This window comes from Myxocyprinus asiaticus, chromosome 24 (assembly GCF_019703515.2).
Source record: "Myxocyprinus asiaticus isolate MX2 ecotype Aquarium Trade chromosome 24, UBuf_Myxa_2, whole genome shotgun sequence".
NCBI lineage: Eukaryota > Metazoa > Chordata > Actinopteri > Cypriniformes > Catostomidae > Myxocyprinus > Myxocyprinus asiaticus.
Genome location: NC_059367.1, coordinates 21,285,235 through 21,312,823, shown reverse-complemented (window position 1 = coordinate 21,312,823; position 27,589 = coordinate 21,285,235). Strand labels below are relative to the sequence as shown.

Sequence of the window (27,589 nt, the reverse complement as noted above, 5' to 3'; positions counted from 1 at the left end):
GGTAGAGCAAGTATGTTAGAGAGCAAGACCAAATTTAAATGAAGACAAATAAAGCCTATTTTCTCAGGAGGGATTGTAACTCACCTAATATAATAATAATAATAATAATAATAATAATTATATATATATAATTATTATTATTTTTCTTTAAGGAAAACACAAATATAATAAAACACGAAATAAATAATCCACATTTCAATCTCACGGTAAAACTGAAGAAAAAAAATGAAAAAGAATGCATTGAAAAAAATGCATTAGGTATCATGTTAGCAACGAACAATACATTTTTAGAGCATTTATTAATCTTGGTTAATGTTAATTTATCTAAATATTATTGTTCATTGTTAGTTCATGTTAATTCATATTGTATTAACTAATGTTAACTTATCACCTACAACTTTCAATGTAAAAATGAATATGTACACTCAATAATAGCTCTTTGGCTGAACTTGATTCAGTGGTGGACAGTGGTTCCACATGTTTGAAATTAGATTTCCTAACTTAAAATTACTATGTTATCTCAACATAAACACTTTGTGTAGAAAAAATCTTGTTAAATTGGGTAAACCCAACAAAATTAAGACGTGTCAATGTAACTCAAATCTCTTTTATTTCTTTATGTACTAACTAGTGAAAGTGAATGTTAGAATGCTAAACACATGCTGGTTGGAAGCACTACAGAGTGTAGTATAGTAACTATGCTATGGTTTGCACTGCATATCCTCAATGAAGTGAGCAATCAATTTAATGTGAGACATCTACCTGTCCTCATCGTTAGCTCAAACTACACTCTTCACCATAATGGTAATGACCAAAACTCCAACATAACAGAAACTCTTCTAAATCTCGACATAACAAAACATCGGGGCCCTGAGTAGCTCAGTGAGTAAAGACGCTGACTACCACCCCTGGAGTCGCAAGTTTGAATCCAGGGCATGCTGAGTGACTCCTGCCAGGTCTCCTAAGCAACCAGATTGGCCCGGTTGCTAGGGACGGTAGAGTCACACGGGGTAACCTCCTCGTGGTCGCTATAATGTGTGGTTCTCGCTCTGGGTGGGGCGCATGGTGAGTTGTGTGTGGACGCCGCAGAGAATAGCGTGAAGCCTTCACACGTGCTAGGTCTCCATGGTAACACGCTCAACAAGCCACGTGATAAGATGCGCGGATTGACTGTCTCAGACGTGGAGGCAACTGAGATTCGTCATACGCCACCCGGATTGAGGCGAGTCACTACGCCACCATGAGGACTTAGAGTGCACTGGGAATTGGGCATTCCAAATTGGGGAGAAAAAGGGGAGAAAGGCTTAAAACTATCCCCCTTTATATTCATCTTGCACAAAAACATAAAATAACACTCAATTTTAACATTTACTCCCCCAATTGAGTCCCATGCAAAGCATGCTGGGAAATGGAAATCAAACAGTTTCATCAATGCATTAACACCACAAAAAGTATTCATGTAGTCCCAACTCAAAATGGATCCATTTTACAAATTTAAATAGGATGCAATCAAATCAAGTTCTGACAAAATGTTCTAGAATTGTTTGGCTTTAGTTCATTTTAATTAAGTAAACTGAACATGGGTTAGGGTATGAATATGTAGAAATTAACATTAATCAAGATTAATAAATTCTGCAAAAGTATTGTCCATAGAAGTTAATGTTAACTATTGCCCTGTTAATAAATATAACCTTATTGTAAAGTGTTACCAATATACGTGATTCTAATCACATTTTAACCTTAAATATCACTGAAATGGACAGAGCATAAACAGAGGAGGTTGGAGGTTAATTGTTTGGGTTAAATATTTCTATCAAATATTATATACCAAATATAGAACCAAATATAGAACCAAATAACTGATCATCAAATATGGCTGATTTAACACTCTTCAGCATTAAACAGGATTTAGGATAAATAGCCATTCTAAATACACATGCATACATACAGTGGTTAAAACATAGCACACAGCTTACACTCACTAAAATACAAACAATGAATTTTATATTGCTGAAATAGGAAAAATAAAGTTCTGCTGTAGTTTCATGCTTTCCATGTGTCTGATTATATCATGAGAGAAAGGTATTGCATTCATGTGTAATACTTAAGCACTAACATTTTCAAATAATAAACATACACACAATGCTATAGATAATCTATCAACAATTGGTTTCAGTGTTAAATGCTATTACAACCGTTCTACTTGCACAATATCTATTTCAAAGATCCATTCCCAAATTATTTTATATATTTAAAAGTATTAGGTAGACACTATTATTTTACAAAACAAATTATTCTTTAAAAACATTAATATTCTCTTATATAATCCTCCTAACATGTAAAATACACAATAAATAAAAAAAAATAAAAAAAAGTTTGAATGTAGTTTGCATGGGTCTCCCCAGTGTGTGCCATCTTTCCGGAGTGTTCCGTATCATTTCTGATGTTTGGATTTACAAATGTGTTCCCTGCTTGGCCTGTATCAGAAGAAAGGAAATAATTTGTTTGTTTATTTATGCATGTCTATAACACAGGAAAAATAATGGGAAACTGTTTCTGCAACCAACATTTAGCACCCTGACAATTTACATTTAATTAACCCTGACATTTGTGTGTGTGAGTTCATGTGTGTAATTGTGAAAAAATATACCTCTTCACTCTTTCCTTGCTGGCAGTAAAGAACAGCATCATGTACAGATGAGAAGAGAATCGATTTAGTTACTTTCTCGCTGAAGAAATCACCCTTCTCCATACTTTCTACAACACCTCCTAAAAGAAAGAGGGAGACAGGGAAAGTGAGAGGAAAAAGGAAATTGTAAACATCTTGGTTGCTAGTTCATATTCAGGTAGAGTTCCAGACATCTCTGTAGTGTTTGGCACAACATAACCATGCATACTTTCTCGCATATACACTACACACTAGTGTCAAATTTTTTTTTTTAATGATATTTGCCCTTTAAATTGCTTTTCAGGGGTATGTTTGGCATATTTTTTCAAACATATAACACACAGTATGTTCTGTGTCAAAGACCTAGAATAGAATATTATGAAATATATCAAATGTTAGAAAAAAACAGAGAAATTCATTATAGGGCCATATTTTGTCCCCACATTTTAAATATCTAGGGCACTTGAAATAAAAATGTTTTCCCAAGCCCTTGTTAATTCTTGACCCTGCTACGCGCACGCATTGAAAGTGTATGTACTTTTCACTCACTCTGGCAGCCACATAAGTACACCTTTACACCAGCCTCTCCATAATCTTTATAGATCTGTCAATGAAACAAAAGTTTATAACATGGTTATAACACATTCCACATGCGAAAAGATGCTAATAAGTTCAGATGCCCTCACATTGCGTAGAGTCTTCACGCCCACTGTATCCAGGAAGTTCACGGGGCTCAGGTCCAGAATGATTGCCCGTGGGAGCTTGGAGCCAGGGTCAGGCCCCACCTCTACAGCAACCACATCCTTTTGTTTTTTGACTGACAACTCATGTACATCTCCATTTGCCTCTATGTCTGACAACTCCTCCCCACTCTCTTCTGTCTCCGATAACACTAGCTCCAACCCCTGATAAAAACAGAATACTAGCTCAAATCAGAATACCCTTAAACAAAAAGCACAATTAAACACACAAGTGTTTACAAATGCACACAGACCTACTTTCGTACACACATACATAGTCACTCTTTGAAAGCAGGCCCTACCTGAAGCTTAGCATCTTGTATGGCAGCTTCTTTAGCTCTTTTCTTGGCCTCTTTTATCGCTTTCTTTGCAGCTTTCTTTTCTTTTCGGAGCCTCTTTGCTTCCAATTTCTTCTTGTGTGAGAGAAGTTTAGCCACATCTACCCCAGTCTGCACACAAACACACAAATACCCATTTTTATCTATACTCTATGAATATCCAGACCTGGAATTAATTGGATTATGTTGTAGATGCATTACACTATATGGCTAAAAGTATGTGGACAGCCTCTTCTAATTAACGGATTTGACTATTCCAGTAGTTTCTGTGAAAACAAAGCTTAATGCTACTCCAGTCCATACAATGACATTCTTGCAATTTGTGTGCTTCAGACTTTGTGGCAACAGTTTTTGGGTGGGTCCTTTTCTGTTCCAGCATGACAATGCCCCTGTGCACATAGCAAGGTCCATAAAGAGTCTGGTATGGAAGAACTTGACTGGCCTGCACCTTTGGGATAAATTGGGAGCCATGCCAAACTGCCCAACATCAGTGCCTGACCTCACTGATGCCCTTGTACTGAAATGGGAGCAAACCCCCTGCAGCCATGTTCCAACATCTAGTAAAAAGATGTCCAATAAGAGTGTAAGCTGTTATAGCAGCAAACGGAGGGGTTAATGCCTTTGATTTTTAAATGAAATGTTCAACAAGCACATATGGGTGTGGTGTTCGGGTGTCCACATACTTTTGGCCATATAGTGTACATGTAGTTGCTTGGTTTTATCTCATAATGAATGATTCTATCATCTCAGTTCAGTAGTTTGCATGTTTGGGATAACAACCTGCTTAGCTGTAATTACAGCTTGTGTAATGTCTTGTAGATGCTCTTTATGTATAAGTGTGCGTTTGAATCAAGTGTATGTGCATGTACAATTGTGCTGGTGTATATGGTTGTGAGTGTGTTTGCGTGGGTAGACCTTCTCGTAGAGCGCATCCGTGTACATTTCAGCATTGGCAAAATACAATGTTGCAGAGGAGCGGAAAATCACTACATCAGGAATCTGCGTCACCTGCAGGGGTGTGAAAAGTACAGAGAAATTGCACAATTTTTTTTTTTTTAATAGTTCTTAAGTTTAAATGTAAGTAGTAAACTTTTTTCCTTAGAAAAAGTAAAAGCAATCTATGTATGTATCCCATTTTTTTGTATTATTAACATATACAAATTAACTGTAATCTTTGCTGACTAAGGGTCTAGATGTTAAACTGAAACCTGTTAACTTAAATTGCAAAACATTACATTTATTTTACAGTTGTTTCAAATTTGAGTATAGGTGTTTATTGACTTTTTGACTGATCAAAAAATAAATATAAGGGACGTTAAAATGAGGGAGGAAAAACATGATTTGATTGGCTTGTTTGCTCAGTAAGATGGAAAAAAAAATTTTTATACAAGAGGAAAGATTTTAAAAGGATAGTTCACTTTTACATCTGAAAGCCACATGTGGTGCCTGTTTAGTTTCACTTTCATATCTTAAATTAAAAGTGAAAGTGGAGATTTAGAGAAAAAAAGGACTTACATTTTGATCTGTTTCTCACCCATACCTATCATATCACTTCTGAAGATATAAATTTAACCACTGAAGTCATATGGATTACTTTTATGCTGCTTTTATGTGATTTTTGGAGCTACAAAGGTCTGGTCACCATTCACTTGTATTGTAAGGACCTACAGAGCTGAAATATTCTTCTAAAAATCTTTGTTTGTGTTCTGCTGAAGAAAGAAAGTCATTAACATCTGGGATGGCATGAGGGTGAGTAAATAATTAGAGAATTTTAATTTTTGGGTGAACTATCCCTTTAAGTACTATGAAGGTCTAAATTACAAAAAAATATTTTTTTCCTTGGTAATACAATTGTGTAAGACAACAAGTATTCTGTTTCAATAATACTTAAATAAGCTACAAAATACACATAATAATACTAGTAATAAAGTACATTTAATTAAGTACTTTACACCCCGGATCACCTGTAACATACAGACACATTCTAGATACCTTAAAAGCAATTAGGTCTGTAGGGCTTTACTGGTTGTTTAGATCAGTGTTACTATCAGAAATAATTAATAATTATTTCTGTAGTTATTAATTAATATTTAAATTAATTAATTGGATCTAACTCATTAAAACCTCATATGGGACTCCAGTAAATGTAGTGTGCTACGTTTAGGAGCAAGTTTGTTTATTAGCAATAATTAATAATTATCAAAGATAATTATTAATTATTAAAATCAATAGAACATTGATGAGAATCAATGTTAGCTTTTTAAAATCCTTTAAATCAACAATTATCAAAGATAATTATTAATTATTAAAATCAATAGAACATTGATGAGAATCAATGTTAGCTTTTTTTTTTTAATCCTTTAAATCAACAATTATCAAAGATAATCGTTAATTGTTAACATCGATGAAACATTAATTAAAATTAACACTAGCTTATTGATCATTCAAATTCAATCAAAGATAATTATCAATTATCAAAAGTCAATAGATTATTAATAAGGATTAACATTGATGGCGCACCACCCTGAAATCAGGGACTAATAACCAGATAGTAAAACAGTCTCAATATTAGATTGTTTTCTTAGGAAAATCGACATCCGAAGAATATCAATTTTTGGGGAAAAAACAATGAATGAAGGTTTGAATCCGAGCACTGACATCCCGTCAGCATGACACAGGCGTATGCAAAACCAAAACAAACCAAAACACTTCTCTTTGTAATATAAACAAAGTTTATTTATGCAGTAATATCAATTAATAATTAATACAATGCAGTCAATAAACTTCGACTTACAACTACAAACTAAACAGTGATATGATTAGATATGGAAATAAAAATAATCCTATAACACATAAGGTGTGTGTGTGTGACAGTGTGTATGTGTGTGTCAGTGTGGTTAGTGAGAGAGAGAGAGAGAGAGAGAGAGAGAGAGAGAGAGAGAGAGAGAGAGAGAGAGATGATTAAGTGACAGCCCTAATTTCGCGATAGCTGGAGAGAAAGGCAGCTGTGTTCATCACTCAGAGACGCGGTTTTATGAGCGGGGCTCGTAAAAGTCCTGCGTTATTTGACTCTAATGGATGAACTCAGTTTCTGTCTCACCCACGATGGCGAAATTGCACAATCCAATTTGGTTGGACCACAATACAGCAAAACAAATTTGTGATAATTAATACCCTGAGTATTAATAATGAGCGGACATGGCGATCCGTAAACTATACAAGCAAAAACCTTGAAACACAAGAATAACACGCTATAATATTCTATCTCTGCCCAGACGTAACCTCTTACTTGAATTGCATGAGGACACAGGTAGAATGTGTTTTCCTCCGTCCTTTAACTTTGACCCAGTTCCTTGAGGCTCGTGTGATGACGGGAGGCCGTTTCCTCGCTCTGTCGGCGGGCGGTACAGCTGTTGATTCTTGGCGGGCTGGCGGAGAACTCAGAAATGTCGACTTGATTGAAGATGGAAGAGAAATCTTTAATCTCTTCACTTCTGTAGGCAAACGGATGAAGATGCGAATTGCTCGGCGGTCTCCTTCGGATCCGTTAGAGTGATTGGTTGAACACAGAGTAATCTCAACTCGTCCAGTGAGATGGAGATTGTATGGCTACAGTTTCAATTCGGACATTACTTCCTTGTGCCACGAGGTTGCACCGGAGAGCAGCAAAAAAAACTACGTCTATATTCTGTGAACAAAGTCGCTGGAAGTGAATTCTGGACGATTTCAGAATTATTTAAACTCCTGATGATGTCATGTTTGAGGGACGTTCTGTTGTGTGCCTCATCCAATAGGAGTTGAGAGCTCGATCCTTTAGTGAGCAAGGCTTCATGGATCTGTAGTCTGTTTTGGACTCCCTTTGTTTGATTTTAGCGCGATTTTTATCAGTAAAATTTACGACTTAGAAGGTGGGGGCTTGAGTTGTTTTTACGACTGTGTTAGACCTGCCTTTGTCCTCTATCTGAATACATGAGGCCCAACAGGTCTCTCTTACAACATCTTCACTCAACACATGAAACTACAACAACACTCACTGAAATGCGCCTGAGAACTGTAACACAATGCAATGAGCATTCCTACATCAAGATCTCATTGCATTCCATGAAGACAGAGTATGACTTAAGAATTAAATCTTTCAAACACATCATTCCCCTGTCATGCCCTAGCAATGATATGTGACGCTGTAATTCATCAGAAGATACAAATTCTTTACTTAGAAGAGCAGGTGTGTTTGAGGAAGGTCCATGCTGTAATTCAGGTTTTTGGCTATGAAAACAGGTTGTTTCAGTAGGCCAGAGAGCACAACAGTGTTATTGACAATCCGACTGCATTCACTGCCAGACCTCAACAATCTGATAATGGTGCAATGTATAATAACTGTCCCATCCAAACTAAACAATCGTCTGAATGCAATTTAAACATATTTGTGTGAACTTTAAAATGGATATGCATGTTGATAATGTTGTCATGGTCACCTGATTGTAGTCCTCTACTGGTTTGTAGATGTCAGTTCCAGGAATCTGGCCAAGGAGAGAGTATTTTGGTCTGTAAGGAGAAGAAACAGGGAGAAAAGGGGGAAAAGTAGTGGAAAGATAAAGGAACAGATGGAGAGAGCTTTATATACAAACGGCTGAAAGGAGAATATGTGATGTTGTTAAGAACAAAAATGCGATTTCAGCCACTGAGCAATTCAAACATATGGACAAACTAAGGGAATGCAATAGGACATTGAAAAAGTTTCTCTTTGGATATTAATGGCACCTAGAACCAGTTTGATTCAGGTAAGCTGTGCTACTAAATGGTTTTGGTGATAGGTTTTAGGGTGTCTGGAAGAGTCATTTAGTGTTCCCTATCGATTCAGTTCCCTTACGACTCAGTACACTTGACATTGTGTTTATAAATGCATATGGGAGTGTCTTCTAACATGACCTAGTTGAAACCTCTCTACAATAACGCCAATATTCTAATATTGGCTATGGTGTTTGAACCCCGCCTGTTTTGGCGCAAAACTGTCCGCAATAAAAACAGTTGCACAAACACAATTTCAGAATTTCTTCCTTCAAGACAGCGATCATCTCTTGTTTAGAAGCCCTCTACCTTCGCCATCGATATACACGTGTCAGTGAGCGGAATCTTCGCGGGAAGACTTTCTGCTCCACTGCTGTGCTCCGGCTAACATCACACCGCCTCGCCGCTCTACGCTTCGCTGGTGAACCGGCCTCAGCATCCTGATTTCCCACAGCGCTTCAGCAGAGTTTGTGTATCCTTACAAAGCAATTGTATATTGTGTATTGTATTCTGTGTGATATAAATATAAATATTTATTTATATATTTATATATCTAAAAGAGTCGTGCTCATGTCTTTTTAAAGATGTCGTTCCGTAAGTGTTCCTTGTGCAAGAGACACATCCCGCTGTCAGATCAGCATGAGAGCTGTGTTTACTGTCTGGGCCGTGCCCCCGCAGAGACAGCTGTCATGGAGACAGACTGCCCTCACTGTGAGGACATGGGTCTCGAGACGCTTCGCTCGTGTATCACTCTCATTCTGAGGGATGATTCAGCCTCACATGCCCTCCCACCCACCTCCTCTTTGATACCAGAGGATTCACACGAGAAGGCACGGTGGGGCTGCGAGGTCGAGCAGGATGACTTTGAGGTGGTCCTCGTGGCGGCACACGCCCTGCGAGCCCCTCAATCTCTACGAAGCGTATGTTTTCCGATACGCTATGAGCGAGACGAACTCCAGCCTTCTGAAAGAGTGGGCGGTCTCGTCTCATTCAGCGGTTCTGACGCTGGGGATAATAATGACGATGTCATGTCCCTCACTGCATCAGGTGAGTGGCCAGTGGATGATGCTGCTGCCCCTCCTCCCAGCGAGGGTGAGGATCGTGCACGCGCCACTGACAGGGAGATGCTCTGTATCTTTACAAGGGTGGTTGAAGAGTTTCACCTTGAATGGTCTCCCCCAGAGGAACCTGAACAGTCTCGCCTCGATGACTTGTTCCTGAAGTTTGGACACCGTCAAATGGCAGCGTCCCGCAAATCTGCCCCATTCTTCCCCAAAGTTCATAACGAACTGTCTAAGACCTGGCGCACGCCCTTCTCAGCACACTTGCGCAGTGACGTCATCCTCTCTAATGTGGATCACGGGGAAGAAAACAGTTCTTCAACTACCCCCTGTGAAGGAGGCGGTAGCGGCACACCTCTGCCCAGTGAGTAACAGGCCGTGGAAATCATGCCCCATACATCCTTCCAAACTGTGTCAACAAACTTCCGCACTGGCGGGAAAAGCTCCAGGTATGGCCGTGCTCCAGGTATTTCAAGCCAAACCCCTCAGGCAAATGGACGAGCACGGCTTCGATCCAGAGACATTCAAAGAGCTCTGCACTGCTACAGACTTAGCGCTGCATGCCACGAAAGTCACTGCACAGGCCATCGGCAAGTCCATGGGCAACCTGGCAGTTCTGGATCGACATATATGGCTGACCCTCGACATATATGGCTGATCCTCTCTGTTTAGAGCGCTTGCTATCCATTGGCCAAATATATATACTTTTGCTCCTCCCTTTTAGGATGAGCTCCCCGTCTTTTACACAACCACCTGCATTAGGCCGTTGTAATTTACCATATGTCACAAGCACTTACATTATAAATAAACTCCCTTCCCAACTGGGTTCATGAAGGAGTTAATTCATACTATATGACTATAGTTCATATATTCGTCCTGAGTGCTCCCCTCTTGGCCCAACACGAGGGTCACTCACTGTGGCATACTCTTTTATGGAAGGTTATGTCGTGTAGTGCGGCGTGATGGGATTCTGTTCCCCATATGCGTTAATAAACGCATTGTCATGTGTACTGAATCATAAGGGAATGTCTCGGTTATGTACGTAACCTCGGTTCCCTGAGATGAAAGGAACGAGACATTGCGAATGCTAGCCGCACTACAAGACTCAAGAGTTCTTGATGTACGTGCGATGCGCTCCTTGTTCTCAGTCAGAAATTCAGAGGAAATGGTGTTTGTGTGTTTTTATAGTGGACAGTTTCGCAACAAAACAGATGGGGCTCAAACACCATAGCCAAAATTAGAATATTACCATTATTGTAGAGAGGTTTCAACTAGGTTGTGTAAGAAGGCACTCCCATATGCATTAATAAACGCAATGTCTCGTTCCCTTCGTCTCATGGAACCGAGGTTACGTACGTAATCGAGACATTCACGAGACATTGCTGAACACTTTGGGAAATTCCTTTTCCATGACCTAGTTGAAGCCTTTGTATCATAACGGCAATCTTATGATTGGCAATGGTGCCCTTTTAGGCACGCATTTGCCCTATAAAAGCGGGCGCTCACAAACCATTTCTTACTAATTGTATTCCTTCAAGACTGATATCATCTCGTCTTGACTATGCACCTGGATCAGCCCTCTCTTCACTGTTGACGGTCACCCATCAGCGGATGTGATTCCCTGCAGACGCATCATGACGTTCTTCGTCTGACTCTCAGCTTCTGCAGCGAGGATCACCCATCCCCTCTAGTGTTCCGGCGAAGAAGTCTCTCCGCCTCGCAGCCGGATCGTGTTCTTCGCTCAGCGAGACATCTACCTGCTTCCTGCAGCATCCAGGCAGGAGCTGTATCCTTATATATATATATATATATATATATATATATGTCCAAGTGACGTAAAAAAAAACTCATAAATGAGCCACTTGTGTGTATGCGTCTTTTTTTTAAAATGTCTATCACAAGTGTTCCTGGGAGCGACACATCACTCCGTCAAACCAACACGAGAGCTGCGTTCGCTATCTGGGCCGCCCACATGGAAGCAGCTCTCATGGGGACAGACTGCCCTCACTATGAGGACATGAGTCTCAAGACGCTCCAGCCTTCTATGAATGAGCACGGTGTTCTTGTATTAGGCAGGCCTGACGATGATAATAATGCATGTCCCTCGCAGCATCGGAAGAATGGTCCATGGAGGATGCTACAGCCCCTCCCTCCAGTGAGGGTGAGGAGCGTGCACTGGCCATTGATAAGAGTTACTCCGTGTCATTGCGTGGGCAGTTGAGGAGCTCAGCCTTGAGTGGTCGCCTCCTGTCGAGCCAGAAAATTCTCACCTGAATGAATGATTCCTGCACACTGTCCGCTGTCAAAAGACCTTGGTCCGGAAAGCAGTGACGTTCTTCCCCGAGGTTCACACGGAGCTTACTGTTTCCTAGTGCGTGCACTTTGTGCGTCTTTGTACTGTGATGCATATAGCACTCTCAGACCCCAGTGGGAAGAATCCCACTTGAAGTATCCACCTTATTTTTCAGCAAAACTAGGGTGCTGCCATTATCTACCTTGAACGTGGACCACTTCCGGTTTAAGCCACTTTCAACTATTTTAGCAATAAAAAAAATACTACATTATGCTGCTTTATATTACAGGTTGGCAATAAATGTCGACATATTATTATCATTAATTATGATTTTCATAAACTCATTGGTTTTGAGTGCAAATAGTTTTGCCGTTTATCGCATTTTGCCATCGTTTAATCACACACTGTTGCACTGGCGGAATGATTGAAATCAGGCGCTGACACGGACAGTCCTTCGTGCCATCTGACATGCCTCCACAATAGTGATGGGAAGATCGGATCATCAATAAACGCATTTTACTCTCCGTTCTTGTTAGAGAACATTCTCTCTTTCATAGCGGTGTATAGTAAACAGACATGCAGATGTGCATTCAGCATGACTTATGAAACATCGCCTTTGGAAATAAATAAAGGCATCATCGGAGGCTACGCAGGTACATATGAATGGAGGTTTAGATGGAGACAAGAAAGACTGCATCGTCACAATCTCGGTAAAGTAAAAAGCAGATTTTTTTAACGTCTCTTCAATACAACATCACACAGCAACAAGTGAATGATTTACTTACACTTTTACTATAAATGCTGATTTGATAAAATGTTCTGACTTTGGCACATAATTCTACTGTACATCCTGTGGTTATGTGATAGTTTATAAGCCCAGATCACTAACTATGGTATTATAATCTTCTAGTTATTTACGCTACGGTCAATGCCAGCGGAACTTTCTCACATTCGCCGGAAATGCAACCGCTGCATACTTCCGCATTGCAAAATAAAGTGGATAGCGTTTAGAGGAATCTAGAGCTCATGCCTTTTCTATTATGTTTAGACTCGCCCTTCCCCGCTATTTTCGCCTGGCATGAGTCAGTTTTTACAGCAACGCTTCCTATGCATTGCTTGAATAGCGCGCGTATGTAGCGACTGCTCGACGCACGCTGAAGGCTAAAAAAGCAATTTCTTTCTCCAACTAAACTCACTTGCCGTGATAACCGTGGGTGATTGGTGTCTATTGTTAGCTCGCTCGCTCGAGCCTTTACACTATTGCGCTGTACACGGATGCGTGACGCACTCAGAGTGAGAAGCTCCCTACTGATAAGCGGCAGCTATCCGTGCCCGTTATCCGCGGCCACTCGTGCGCTTCGCGCTTCCGGGCAACCCACACAAGATGCTCCCGTCTTATAAACGGCAGCTCCCCTCAACACACGCGAGAAACTTGGCGCCCACCCACGCATTACACGGTCGCGTGGCGCGCGTTACAGTGTGTTTAAGAAAACGATAGTGTGCGATTATACATTCCGGTTCGCGACGAGGACGCCTCGCTTCAACAGCGTTACAGTGCAGGACACGTCCATTCTGCACCTCGAGGTAGTAAATCTCCTTGTGAGAGACGCAATAGAGGTCGTTCCCCGTACAGTGCACAGAGAGAATGTCACAGCCATTATTTTCTCATCAAAACTCAGAAAGATGGTGGCCTCTGGCCTATCTGCGCCTGTGACATCTGAATTGAGTTCTGTTCATAATGATCACATACAAACAATAAACAATCATAAACCATACCTTAGTGTACTTACTGACTTTGGCTCAGGCCATTCTTGAGAATTTGCCATGCTTCCCCATTTCACACACTGCACAACTGCTTCCCAACGGTGAGTGCCGTGCTATCACAATTAGTGTCAAATATAAAGCACCCTTTATTTGAACGCATGGCGGGCGCTCACATGCATGTCAGATTGGCTGCTAAAAATGACCAAACACGGGTATTCGATCCAATTTGTTGGACTGCCTTCTTCATCAGCATTTTGTCCTCGACGGTTCCGTCACGGGATGCACCTTAATTATGTGCGTAAATTCACAGTCTCCTTGCTAAAGATGTGATAGAGGTTGTTCCGAGCTGCCACGGCTGCAATGGGTTTTACAGCTGCTACCTTTCTTTCCAAAGAAAGATGGAGGGCTTCGGCCGATCCTAGATCGTGGCCACGGATGTGTTTAACACGGGTTGGGGCGCACTGTGTGATGGACTTCTGGCTTTTGGCACTTGGACAGGGGCGAAACGAGCGTGGCACATCAACTGCTTGGAAATGATAGCCGTCTTCTTAGTGGTGAAAGCCTTCCATTCCGACATAGTGAATCATCACATTCTGATTCGTTCAAACATAATGTCAGTGGTAACGTACATAAATATTCAGGGTGGCACTCGATCGCTACCAGTGTTGAGCCTGGCACAATGCCTCCTCGTCTACAGCGTGCGGCATCTCCTCTCCCTGTGTGCGACATATATCCTGGGCTGTTTGAACTGTGGAGCGGACATGCTGTCGCTCCAGGGGATGATGACAGGTGAATGGAGACTTCATCCTTTCAATCAACAGTTATGAGGATTTGGGAACTGTTCGGCAAAGCAGAAGTCGACCTATTTGCCTCCACAGAGACAGCCCACTTCCTTCTTTGGTACTCCATTTCCCAAGCCCCGCTGGGAGTGGACGCTTTGGCCCTCAAGTGGCCGACGACACGCAAATATGTGTTTCCCCCAATATGTCTCCTCCACACTGTCAGCAGCAGAGTCTGAGGGGACAAGGAAACGGTTCTGTTGGATGCGCAAATATGGCCCAACCAACCATGGTTTCCGGAAATTATGGAGATATTAGGTGGCCCTCCATGTGAAATACAGCTGAGGAAGGATCTGCTCTCTCAAGCGCAGGGTACGACTTGGCATCCCTAGCCATAGCTGTGGAACTTACATGTATGGCCCCTGAACGGAGCGCAACGAACAAGCCAGAATTGGCTCAGTCTGTAATAAACACCATTTTGCAGGCTAGAGCGCCATCTACGAGATGCCTCTACGCACTTAAATGGCATGTGTTTGCAGATTGGTGCGCTTTATGCAGAAAAGACCCAGTGAATTGCCCCATGACGGAGATCCTTACATTCCTTCAAGAGTGGTTGGACGCAGGTCTTACTCAGTCAACGCCTAAGGTTTATGTAGCGACCATCTCTGCATTTCATGCTCCAGAAGCTGGCTCCTCTATAGGCAGACATGATCTAATCATAAAATTCCTTAGGGGAGTGAGGCACTTGAACCCCCCTCACCCTGCTACGGTTCCAACATGGGACTTGAATCTGGCTCACGAGCCCCCAGTTCGAACCTTTGGAATCCGCTGAGTTACATGTGCTCTCTTTAAAGACAGCACTGCTGTGCTTAAGGTGCTTTCCACACCCTTTAGGGCTCAGATAGTGCACCTACAAGCTTTCTCTTCTCCACCATCTAATTCGGATGAGCAGCAGTTAGCGCATTTATTATGCCCCGTGCGGGCATTGCACATGCATGTGGAGTGCACTCGCCAGTTTAGACTGTCAGATCAGCTCTTTGTTTGTTATCGAGGATGCACAAAAGGCATATCTGTCTCCAAACAAAGGATATCTCACTGGATCATGTATGCGATCGCCCTCGTCTATGAATCAGGTTTTTAGATGAAAAGTGATGACTACAGATGCGTCCAACGTGGGTTGGGGTATGCTGTGTGATGGACACCTGGCTTTCGGCACTTGGACAGGTGCGAAACAGGCATGGCACATCAACAGCTTGGAAATGCTAGCCGTCTTCGTAGTGGTGAAAGCTTTCCATTCCAACTTAGTGAATCTTCATGTTCTGATTCGGTCAGACAATATGTCAGTGGTAGTGTACATAAATTGCCAGGGCGACACTTGATCGCTGCCAGTGATGAGCTTGGCACAACGCCTCCTCGTGTGGAGTGCGCGCCATCTCCTCTCCCTACGCTACAACGATATACAAGGCATTGCACATGTATGTGGAGCGCACTCGCCAGTTTAGACTGTCAGATCAGCTCTTCATTTGTTATGGACGATGCACAACAGCATGTCCATCTCCAAACAAAGGCTCTCTCACTGGATCGTTGATGCGATTGCCCTCGCTTATGAGTTACAGGGTGTGAGATGCCCTATTGGTGTGAAGGCGCATTCAGCTAGAGGCATGGCCTCTTCATGGGCACAGACAAATGGTATATCCCTGCAGGATATATGCTTTGCAGCATGATGGTCTTCGCAAAACACGTTCGCGAGGTTTTATAACCTAGATGTGGCGCCATCGTTTCACGAGTCCTCTGTCTAGAGAATTTACTATTCCAACACCCGGCGGGTGAGCCCGAGCCCTTATCATGGGTGGTCTACCGGTTATATTTTGTGTAGACCGCTACCCAATTTACTCCCACAAGTCACAAGCACTTCCAATAAAAATAATAAAACCTCCCTCCCTACCTCTGGTATGAAGGGGTTAAATTATACTGTGTGTATTATATGACTCATACACATCCTTAGACTAAGATTAAATTCCCGTCTGGTTTTCACCATGTGGGGTTATTAATTTTCATACACACTAAATAGATATTATATTAAGTCACATCCCGACGGGCCTGTGACCGTATATACATATTCTTGTTTTATAGCATTGTGCATCCAAGGGTATTATGTTACATAGCGCGCCATGATAGGACTCCGTTCCCCAAAGCGTTCAGCAATGTCTCGTGAACTGAACTGATAGGGAATGTCTCCAGCTACTCTTGTAACTTCGGTTCCCTGAGATTAAGTGAATGAGACATTGCAAACTTGGCCGCACTACTACTTCAGAGTTGCAAGGTACAAGTGATGCGTTCTTGTCCTCAGTCAGAAAATTCTGAATAATTTATATAGGGCAAATGCGTGCCTAAAAGTGCGGGGCTCAAACACCATTGCCAATCATAAGATTGGCATTATGATACAAAGGCTTCAACCAGGTTAAAAAGGAATTCCCCAAAGCATTCAGCAATGTCTCGTTCCCTTCATCTCAGGGCAGCGAGGTTACAAGAGTAAACAGATACGTTGAGGGTGTAAATGGTTTAGGGCAGTCGTTCTTAATTGGTTTTGCCTAAGGAATGAGATTTTGCATTGATATCAAGTTGCAACCTTACACAGTTCTAGAACTGTATATTGAATAAAAGTTAACAAAAATGTCTTTAAAATCAAATATTGAAATGTATTATCATTATTTATTTATTTATTAAGCCAATAAATTAATACACAAAACATATTGTGGTCTGCACCAATCATGTTTATCTTTGCTGCAAATGAACCAATATTTAATGTAGTCTAGGTCATACATTATTTTCTTTTACCATGTGTAGTTTTGTTCATGGTTTTCAGGAAAGAGGGAATTCAAGTGACCTTGACATTCCCCCATCCCCCTATGTTAAAATTTGCCTAATTTTACTTACACAATTATATGGTTAAGTGACATTTTTTTATTTGCATTTAGCATTGTTTTTTCAGAACACACCTGCCAACCATTTTTGGGTCGTGACCCACCTGTTGAGAACCACTGATTTATGGCTTAGGAATAAGTTATTATGGTATGTGTTTCACCGAGTATGGATTAATCATTAATAGTTTGGGGTTTGTAGCCTGTGACACTCACAGCTGAGTTCTGAAGACCACAGTGAGGATGGAGAAGGCAATAGATGCAGCCAGTCCCAGATCTGGATTAAACAACACTGTCAAGATCAGAGTCATCACCCAGACTACCTAAACACACAAATAAACAGCATGAAACAGACTGAGAGAGAGAGAGATAATAATAACCAAACTGTCAGGAATCAATTGGGGAACAGGGCAATAAGCTCCATAAACACAGACAAATATTCAGAATAGTGGTCAATTCATTTGGGTTTTTTCAACTTTTACATTTGATCCCGCACCTCCAAATTTTAAATATTTGGAGGGAATACTCTCGTTCTCTCTCACCATATCCACTCTGTTAGTCTTCCAGAGAGAGCAGATGTCTCCGAACTGCTTCATCATTCCATGCAGGTTTACGTAGATTATAGCAGCCAGCACTGCCTAAAGAAACACACCTTTAGTCACACACACATACTAAATATATTACCAGATTCATTAATTCAGCATAGCTATGTTAGATTATGAATATTCAAGAATATTCATATTGCTAACCTTTGGAAGCTCCTCAAAGAGTTCTCCAATCTTTAACAATATTATCAGAATTACCACAGCAGAGACAGCTCCAGCCACCTGAGAGATTGACAGAGAGAGAGAGATAGATAAAAACAGTGAGTAGTTTCAATGAAGTTTCATTTATCCATCCATTCATCCAGAAAGGAATGTGCTAACAGCATCATTTGTGAAGACACTGTTAGGTCTCTAAAACTGAAAATCAAATGACGTCAGATGTCAGATTGCAGTTTGCTGATGTCCTCACCTGTGTTTTCCCTCCAGTGCTGACCTGCACCATACTGCGAGACATAGAGCAGCTGATGGCAAAACAACGGAACAACCCTCCAACAGAGTTAGACAGACCCAAAGCTATTAGCTCCTGATCCAAAAAGGAGACATTAGCACAAATACACAAGATGCTGAAACACTATTTTTTCTTATTCACTTTTTTTGTGTATATGTCTCTGCCTTTGTTTATCCCTTTATCTCCCTTGATTGGATTATGTTAGATTAGCCTTATTTTCTTATTGTAAAATGATACAATTTATTATTATTAACATTATTATTATTAATATTATTAATAATAAATGGATTATGTTAGATAAGTCTTATTTTTTATTCTAAAATAATATAACGTATGATTATTATAATATTATTAATAATAAAAATAATACGTTTCAACAAGTAAATATGGTAAAATATATTAAAATATACCCATTTATATAGATACACTAATTTTACAGTATATAAATCATCTTTCCACATTCTACTTAATTTATTTTTAACACATATTTAGAGTCTCTTACCTGGTTGCTATCGACTTTATAGGCATATTTTAAAGCAAAAATTCTACCGAGGGAGATAGCAATGCCATAACCAACAACAGCTAGCGCAAAGGCATCACCAACCACTGAACCCAGCATGGAGACAGCTGGCAACACAGGAGCCTGCAGACTATTAAAGTGAAAGAGAGAGAGAGAGATGAATATAAGTATGGATAATGAGTTGTATTATGTTGCTGTGATTGTGCATTTAACTATTTGTGTTGTATAGCTATAACCATACACATACTTTCAATATGTGTTACTATGCTATAAAGTATGATACTTTTGAAGCTAAAAGTGTGTAGTGTTGTGCAGTTGTACATTTGTGTTCCATAACTATGTTGTTGGACTCACCCTGATGGGATTTGTCCAACCACTTCCACGTTGTATTTGGTCTTCAGATCAAACTGCCATGACACCACAGTAGCTATAATGATCTACGCACACAACCAAAAATAAAGATTTAAGACATCCTCATAGCAAAAGTGGTCCATGACCTCTAAACTGGAAGAAGCAAAACTGATTGCACTTTTTGATAGTTCTAACTTCTACACACTAAAAAAAAAAGAAAAAAAAGAAAATTTACTCAGACATAAGATTCTCAAAATAAGAATTGCATTCATTTGGTGTTAGAAAGCCCTGTTAAAATGTATTAACTGAGTTAAACTTGTCCATAACCTGTGTGTGCATATAACTGTGCAAAGTAACTCACAGTGATCAGCTCAACAGGAATAGGAACAGGAATCTTCCTTGCTGCCAAGGCACTCAGTTCCTTTGCAATGACCAAACCAACAATGGATACAATGCTAACTACCAGAGTTCCAATGTTTGTCTTTCCGAGCAATGCACAAATATGTATGACTGTCTGGAGAGAGAGAGAGAGAGAGAGAGAGAGAGAGAGAGAGAGAGAGAGAGAGTGTGAGATGTGTTTTTCATAACTTTAGGAGAAAATGCCATGTGCCCCACCACTACAGGGCACCAAGCAAAAATGACACTGGAAGACATCAGAAGGATTTTTGGGTATTTACAGGATACAAATGAGCAAGACACACAGGGTTGTTTTCAAACTCACATATATAAGAGACAAAGGTCCGCTGTACCGATTAGGGCTGATGCCAAACGAATATTTGAGCTGGGAGACGATAACATGGATGGCAGCCGCTGTGGTGTAAGCTCTCACCAATGGTTCAGAGAGATATGTCACCACAAATCCAAATCGAACCAGACCAAGGAGCAACTACCCACATGCACAACCGCACACAGACACCAGAGAAATACTTAGGCACTTCAGCACAAATGTACACACTTTTAAAAGCTACATCGGAAATCAAGCTCAAGAGCACCTACCTGGAAAACACCAGATAAGAAAGTTACTGTGGCAGCAATCTTTACCCTCTCTGCATCACGGCTGGCAAAGTCCAAAATAGTGGAGTTGGTGTCGTTACCTGGCAACATGAAGTCTGAGTCTGGAGCCAAACGCTCTGTCACGCTCCCAATCATAACACTCATAACTGCGTATGTACCTATAGACACATCGAGAGATAGGTGAGTATGTGCGTGTTAGATTATCAGTTTTTGCCAAAATCTCTCAAAAATAAAATCTGAAAACCTAAAACCTTTCAGTATAATCTGGAAAACCTACATTGTGGTGACCTGCATTGTCAGCACAATGAAAATAGCTAATAAAGCAGCAAAATAATGTTATTTTTTAATGCCAAAAGTTTAGGGATATAGTTAGGGTTAGTCATAGTAATTGACTTTCCTAAACCCTGCCCGCTGCTGTTACTGTTGCTGTTAAGTGCATTTGTAAATATATCTTTGGCAATACAGGTGAGTTTTTAAAAACCTCATGAAATCACTTGCCGAGTGCAGATTTTCAATTCAAAGCATGCACTTATCGAGATTTATTTTTAAAAATATTGCATGTATCCTCTTTTGTACCTTGTGTCACTATTAGTACCCCAGCATTTTACCATAACCCCGGTAAAATTCAAAACACATACAACTTCCAGAGCAAAAGCCTGTCAAGCAATAAGGCTGCAAACAGTTGCCAAGGAGGGATTGGTCAGTAATGTTTTTAAGATGGGACTTAGCAAAAGGTCAAGTACATTTAAGAACAATGGAAGTTAGATATAAAATCTGATCATGATATAAAAACAAACAAATGTGAGTCTGCAGGTACTTACCCACTGAGATGTGTTTAGATGATCCAAATATGAAATAGATGAGAATGGGATAGAAGGAGGAATACAGACCAAACACTGGAGGAACCGCAGCCAGCAAAGCATATGCCATACCTATAAAGACATAGATATGTATGAGGCACTGTTGTTTTATATGCAGAACAGTGTGTTTGTAGGTACATCTTCTGGAAGATGTTTTTCTGGAAGAGAAAGACTGTAAATAAAAATGTATGATCATCTTCTATGAGTACAGAACTAGATGGCCTTAAAGCGAAACTATAAAAAATGTCTGCAATTTTAACGGTAAAAGAATGTTCACGGGTAGTTACCATAACATATAAGGTAAAAAAAATTATAATATATTTAACATTAAAATACATGTAATTTTAAGGTAAAATATTGTTTTTTTTAGATGTAAAAAGTGTGATTTTACCATATAATTAATGGTAAAAAAAAAAAAAAAAAATGATTATGATTAATAAGAGAATACATGTACTTTTTATGGTAAACTATTGTTAAAATTATGATAAAAATAAATAATCGGGAATTCTCAGAAATCCCTACATGACCCATTTACATATTTTATGGGAATAAAATGTTGTTCTTATTATTTTTAATATCAGTTATGTACAATGGAGTGTTCTGTGTTATATTTTATGTCGTTTAGTTAATTTTTATTGCATTATTTTAATGTCTCATGTGTTACCCTGATGGTGTTTTGTGTTTGTGTCCCTACATATGTATTAATTACTGCTCCTGGAAGGGCAACATGTCATCACATGGCCTTTTGTATTTACTATGGTTATGAACAATACATTTTAAAAGTGAAAAGCAAACTTTTATAGTTCCAGAAGGTTAGTATATTCAGTTTATATCAATAAATAATATAAACAGTAGTGAACAGTAAAATATACAGGCATCAAAATTACATCCCTGTTCATTTCTGGCAACCACAGCTGCCGATATTTTACCGTAAATGTTACGTAACACTGTAATAGAATGGACTAAAAATCCCAAAACTCCAATTTTTATTTCATTGGGTCTTTAAGTCTACCTTAGTCTCCACAAGTGTGTTTGTAGGTGTAGCTTTGGTAGTACAGGTGTGCATATGTGTGTCTTAGACCTTGTGGCAGGTGCATAATTCCCACACTGATTCCTGATATAAGATCTCCAATAGCATTTTCTCTGAGTGAGTATTTCGGCAGCCATACCAGGAGAGGAACAAAAGACAGGAAACAGCTCTTAAACTTTGGGCCTGTACACCTGACATACAAAGAAACAGAGATTGTGAAACAGGGAGTAACAAGAGAGTCTGAACACAAAACAAACACCTAAATAAACACAGACCCTTTGAAATCACACAGCAACTATTAGAAATCAAATGCCAGTTCTAAATAAAAGTGTCAATCTAACAGCCTTTCACATCACAATGATTGAAGAATTAGTGCACCCAAAAAGGAAAATTCTCTCATTATTTACTCATCCTCAAGCCATCCCAGATGTGTATGACTTTCTTTCTTCTGCTGAACACAAACAAAGGTTTTTATAAGAATATCTCAGCACTGTAGGTCCTTACAATGGAAGTGAATGGTGACCAAAACTTTGAAACACCAAAAAGCACAAAAATGCTGCATAAAAGTAATCCATATGATTCCAGTGGTTAAATCTATATCTTCAGAAGCAATCCAATCACTTTTGGGTGAGAACAGACCAAAATGTAACTCAGTTTTCACTATAAATCTTGACATCTGCAGTCTCTGCACGATTATGATTTCAAGCTTGATTACCCTTACTAATGCTTGACGAATGCACGGAGCGCTAGGAAGTGTAATCAAGCTTATAATAATGAATGTCAGTGAGGCTGCTAATGCCAAGATTTATAGTGAAAAACAAGTTATGTTTTGGTGTGTTCTCACCCAAAACACACTGAATCACTTCAGAAGACATGGATTAAACAAATGGAGTCTAATGGATTATTTATATGCTGCCTTTCTGTGCTTTTGGGAGCTTCAAATTTTGGCCCCATTTGGCCCCATTCGCATTGTATGGACCTACAGAGCTGAGATATTCTTCTAAAAATCTTAATTTGACTTCAGCAGAAGAAAGCAAGTCATACACATCTGGGATGGCATGAGAGTGAGTAAATGATGAGAATTTTTATTTTTGGGTGCACTATTACTTTAGTATAGTGGGGTTGATAAGTCCACTTTGACAATCTGTGATTCAAGATATATATTAAACGATAAAAAAATAAAAATAAAATAAAACGTCAATTTTAGGACTTTAACAAGACTTTTGAACCCCACTGTATAATTTAATGTATAATCTGTTTTTACATCAGCACTCAGATGGTTAAAAATCCTGGTTTCAGATAAAGACCACATTGACACACCTGACAGCATCCTTGAATTTTTCTTTCAGTGGAATTTTGACATCTGATTTCTCCGCCACTTTGTCGACACTGAGTTCATCCAGTACATCTCTGTGGACGTGATACTTCACTCTCTTCCTGAGCTCCATGTCTTTCATCTCTTCGTCCATTCTCTGTATTCCAAATCAGGACCTCTTTATATGATGTTTGGACCACCCAAATCTCTTCTCACATTCACAGTGCAAATCACCTCCTCTGTACAGATCTAAAAATAATGTTGTCCTTGAAGGATCTTGTCCTCTCAGTGAAATTTCAATCCTTGTGATAGCGACAGTCACCAAATACTCAGAACATTGTCAAAAACTGGCAACTAAAAGAAGTTCTTTCTTTGATTGTGATGTGAGAGCTCCACAGGAATGCTGGCTGTGTAAATAAAGTTCTGGTCAGCAGTGGATTGATTCACATCCCCGGCTCTTCCCTTCTATTACACACTATGTTAATGTGTATCCTGCCCTGTCTGATCCATTCTCACACTCACTGAATCCTAATGTCTTTAAATGAGGAGCAAAGTCTCATAAAGAAAAGGGGGGGGGGCACTACAGATTTGATGTTAGGCATTTTCATAGTAGAGTCCTATGCATCTTATCTTTGTCTGATTAGATAGGAAATTTCATGTTCATTCCACCAAACCATGTGTTTTGTTTTTCTTTCTTTTTTTTTTTTTTTCGGTTTAATAGTATCCGTATTTTTCTGTAGATTGGCATGAGGGCTTCCTGACTGTCGATGTGAATGAAGACACAAGCTTTGTCTAGAGAAAATCATTAACATTGGGAAAATTTGGTTAAAAATTCTCTCTCTTGTTAACTTGGGAGTAGTGACCAATCTTTAGCTTACAGGTCAATCGCAGACCGCAGCTGCAGTATATTCTTGAAAGAAGAAACTTGAAAAGGTTTGGATGTAGTGTCAAATCAAAATCATTAGGCAGGTAGTTACAGCCTGTAGATCTTTTAAATCACATCTTCTGTGCCTGAGGTGTTTGTCTTAAATGAGTCTAATATGTATTATGGAATAAAGTTAGTTTTATATATAAAAGTATGACTGTTTCCTTTTAGCAGTAAGTTTTGCTGATAATCCAGTGATGTAATTTTGCTGATTAATTGCTGATAAAATGAGCTCATATCTCCTTTCTGACTAGTGGAATAGAGCTATTATTTGTAATCGGCAGGAATCCAGATTCCTTTGAGAATATATACTTGTATATAACATTGTAATTACACAATAAATTATGGATGTTTAAACATTTAAGTACATTTGTTTGTGTTTGTATAAATGACTTTGTAGCAATAATCAGAGCATGTGTGAGATGATCTGTATTAAATATTAATATGGCCTCTCTCTAACACTTGCCTTGAGAACAAAGTCTCTTCTAATGACATTTATGATTCATTTCAATGGGGATACAACAAGAACATTGCACTTGAATTGCACTGAGCTGGTGCAATTTGCCAAATGCAGATTGGCTGCCTTTGAACCTGCGGGCCTCTATGTAATGTTAATAATTATTTAGATGTTTTTTTTAATACTGTATTATTTCTGTATTTATACTGAATGTGTGTGATATATATATATATATATATATATATATATATATATATATACACACACACATATATATATATATATATATATATATATATATATATATATATATATATATATATATATATATATATACACACACACACACACACACACACACACACACACGTATATACTGTACAGTACTGTGCAAAAGTCTTAGGCACATAGAATGTTTCACAAAAACATTTGTCTTTAGATGGTTATTTATATCTTCTGCTTTAGTGTGTTAATAAAAAATATAGATTTTAGATTCCCAAACATTTCTTTTGCAAAAAGAAAAGAAGAACAGGGAGCCCTGCAGCAGATGGCATGGGCCCCCACAAAGTCCCCCACTGAACATCGAATCAGTCTAGGATTACATGAAGAGACAGAAGCAATTGAGATAGCCTAAACACTGTGGCAAATGATCCAAGATGCTTGAAACACCCTATCTGCCAAGAACTGAAAACAACTGTGTCCAGGTGTACCCAGGAGAATTGGTGCTGTTTTGATACTGTACCTTATCAGTACAGTAAATCTATGTTTTGTCTAGAAGGGTTACTTCTAAAGCTCAATGCTGAGGGGTTCTTTCAGGTTCTGCAGGTTCTTCTAGTCACTGAAGCCACCGAGTTCATGAAGTGATGTCAATAAAGTTCACAGCTCTGTAACATCTGTGCCTGTTTTCTGCAAACAGATGGATAGTTAAATCAGAAAATAAAACCCTATTGCATTACAGTGAGTAAACCACAACAGCCCCATACAAACAGAGAACAATACCAAAAATACCAAGGAGACATTTACACGCACACACACTTGTAGCGCTTGATAGTGCAGCACAGCGTGGTGTACTGAAGAGAAAAAAAGAGGACAGACACAGAATATTTAGAACTAAACCATGATTCTTGAGCTGAGACAGTAAATCATCTAGATACAAACAAACAAAAGAAAAAGTAAATATACAGGAATAGGTGAAAAACATTAAGTCATATTTCAAACTATCTTATGCTGTCTTTGCATTGCATTACTGCATTGGCAGCACAAAAGCTACATATAGTATATATCACAAAAAGGTGCATCTACACAAATTACAATTACATACACTGGCATCCAAAAGTTTGGAATAATGTACAGATTTTGCTCTTATGGAAAGAAATTTGTACTTTTATTCACCAAAGTGGCATTCAGCTGATCACAATGTATAGTCAAGACATTAATAATGTGAAAAATTACTATTACAATTTGAAAAAAAATAAAAAATGTTCAGAACTTCTTAAACTACTTCAAAGAGTTCTCATTAAAAAATCCTCCATGATCAACAATGACAGCTTTGCAGATCCTTGGCATTCTAGTTGTCAATTTGTCCAGATACTCAGGTGACATTTCATCCCACGCTTCCTGTAGCACTTGCCATAGATGTAGCTGTCTTGTCGGGTAATTCTCACGCACCTTACAGTCTAGCTGATCCCACAAAAGCTCAATGGGGTTAAGATCCATAACACTCTTTTCCAATTATCCGTTGTCCAATGTTTGTGTTTTCTTTTTGTTTTTCTGTTTCAAAAGTGGCTTTTTCTTTGCATTTCTTCCCATAAGGCCTGCACCCCTGAGTCTTCTCTTTACTGTTGTACATGAAACTGGTGTTGAGCGGGAAGAATTCAATGAAGCTGTCAGCTGAGGACATGTGAGGCATCTGTTTCTCAAACTAGAGACTCTGATGTACTTATCCTCTTGTTTAGTTGTACATCTGGCCTTCCACATCTCTGTCCTTGTTAGAGCCAGTTGTCCTTTGTCTTTGAAGACTGTAGTGTACACCTTTGTATAAAATATTCCGTTTTTTGGCCTTCGTTCCTCAATACAATTATTGACTGACGAGTTTCCAGAGAAAGCGGTTTCTTTTTTGCCATGTTTGACCTAATATGACCTTAAGTCATGCCAGTCTATTGCATACTGCGGCAGCTCAAAAACAAACACAAAGACAATGTTAAGCTTCATTTAACAAACCAAATAGCTTTCAACTGTGTTTGATATAATGGTAAGTGATTTTCAAGTACCAAATTAGCAATTTAGCATGATTACTCAAGGATAAGGTTTTTCAAATAGTGATGGTGCTGTTTTTTACATCAGTAATGTCCTGACTATACTTTGTGATCAGTTGAATGCCACTTTGGTGAATTAAAGTACTAATTTCCTTACGAAACAGCAAAATCTGTACATTATTCCAAACTTTTGGCTGCCAGTGTAAAGTAAAAAAAATAAATAATTTGTTATATATGAAATTATGAATGTTTATTTATTTAGTTTTAACGCCATGTCAGCAACCAGGCTATTCACATGACAAACAAAGGTGCATCAATAAATATTTACAATATTAAATAAGACACTTAAAATTTATACAAGATAAAACTGTAAAATCCGTTCAGATGGTACTTTTAAAAAGATATCTATTAAACAAGTCTCTGTATAAAAGCGTCATCTGATAGTTCCAAAAGTTTT

The 27,589-nt window shown here is 39.2% G+C and overlaps 1 protein-coding gene across 3 annotated transcripts; it reads right to left on the bottom strand.

Moving 5' to 3' along the window:
* Window positions 1-1,532: 1,532 nt before the first annotated feature.
* Window positions 1,533-25,959, bottom strand: slc26a6 (solute carrier family 26 member 6). Of its 3 annotated transcripts, XM_051653265.1 has the most exons (21): window positions 25,907-25,959; window positions 25,620-25,783; window positions 23,501-23,744; window positions 22,232-22,371; window positions 21,112-21,222; window positions 20,273-20,448; window positions 19,998-20,162; window positions 19,638-19,790; window positions 19,280-19,362; window positions 18,908-19,055; window positions 18,367-18,480; window positions 18,102-18,179; window positions 17,895-17,990; window positions 17,569-17,675; window positions 8,222-8,291; window positions 4,662-4,754; window positions 3,711-3,857; window positions 3,355-3,573; window positions 3,218-3,272; window positions 2,651-2,769; window positions 1,533-2,477 (listed from the first exon to the last, which is right to left on the bottom strand). In XM_051653265.1, exons 3-21 carry the CDS (start codon window positions 23,647-23,649, stop codon window positions 2,454-2,456), a joined length of 2,247 nt encoding a protein of 748 aa, XP_051509225.1. In that variant the 5' UTR covers window positions 23,650-23,744; window positions 25,620-25,783; window positions 25,907-25,959; the 3' UTR covers window positions 1,533-2,453. The 3 variants fall into 3 exon arrangements, with proteins under 3 accessions (XP_051509225.1, XP_051509224.1, XP_051509226.1); XM_051653264.1 differs by lacking the exons at window positions 25,620-25,783; window positions 25,907-25,959 and having other exon boundaries at window positions 23,501-23,969; XM_051653266.1 differs by lacking the exons at window positions 25,620-25,783; window positions 25,907-25,959 and having other exon boundaries at window positions 22,320-22,371; window positions 23,501-23,573.
* Window positions 25,960-27,589: the final 1,630 nt, after the last annotated feature.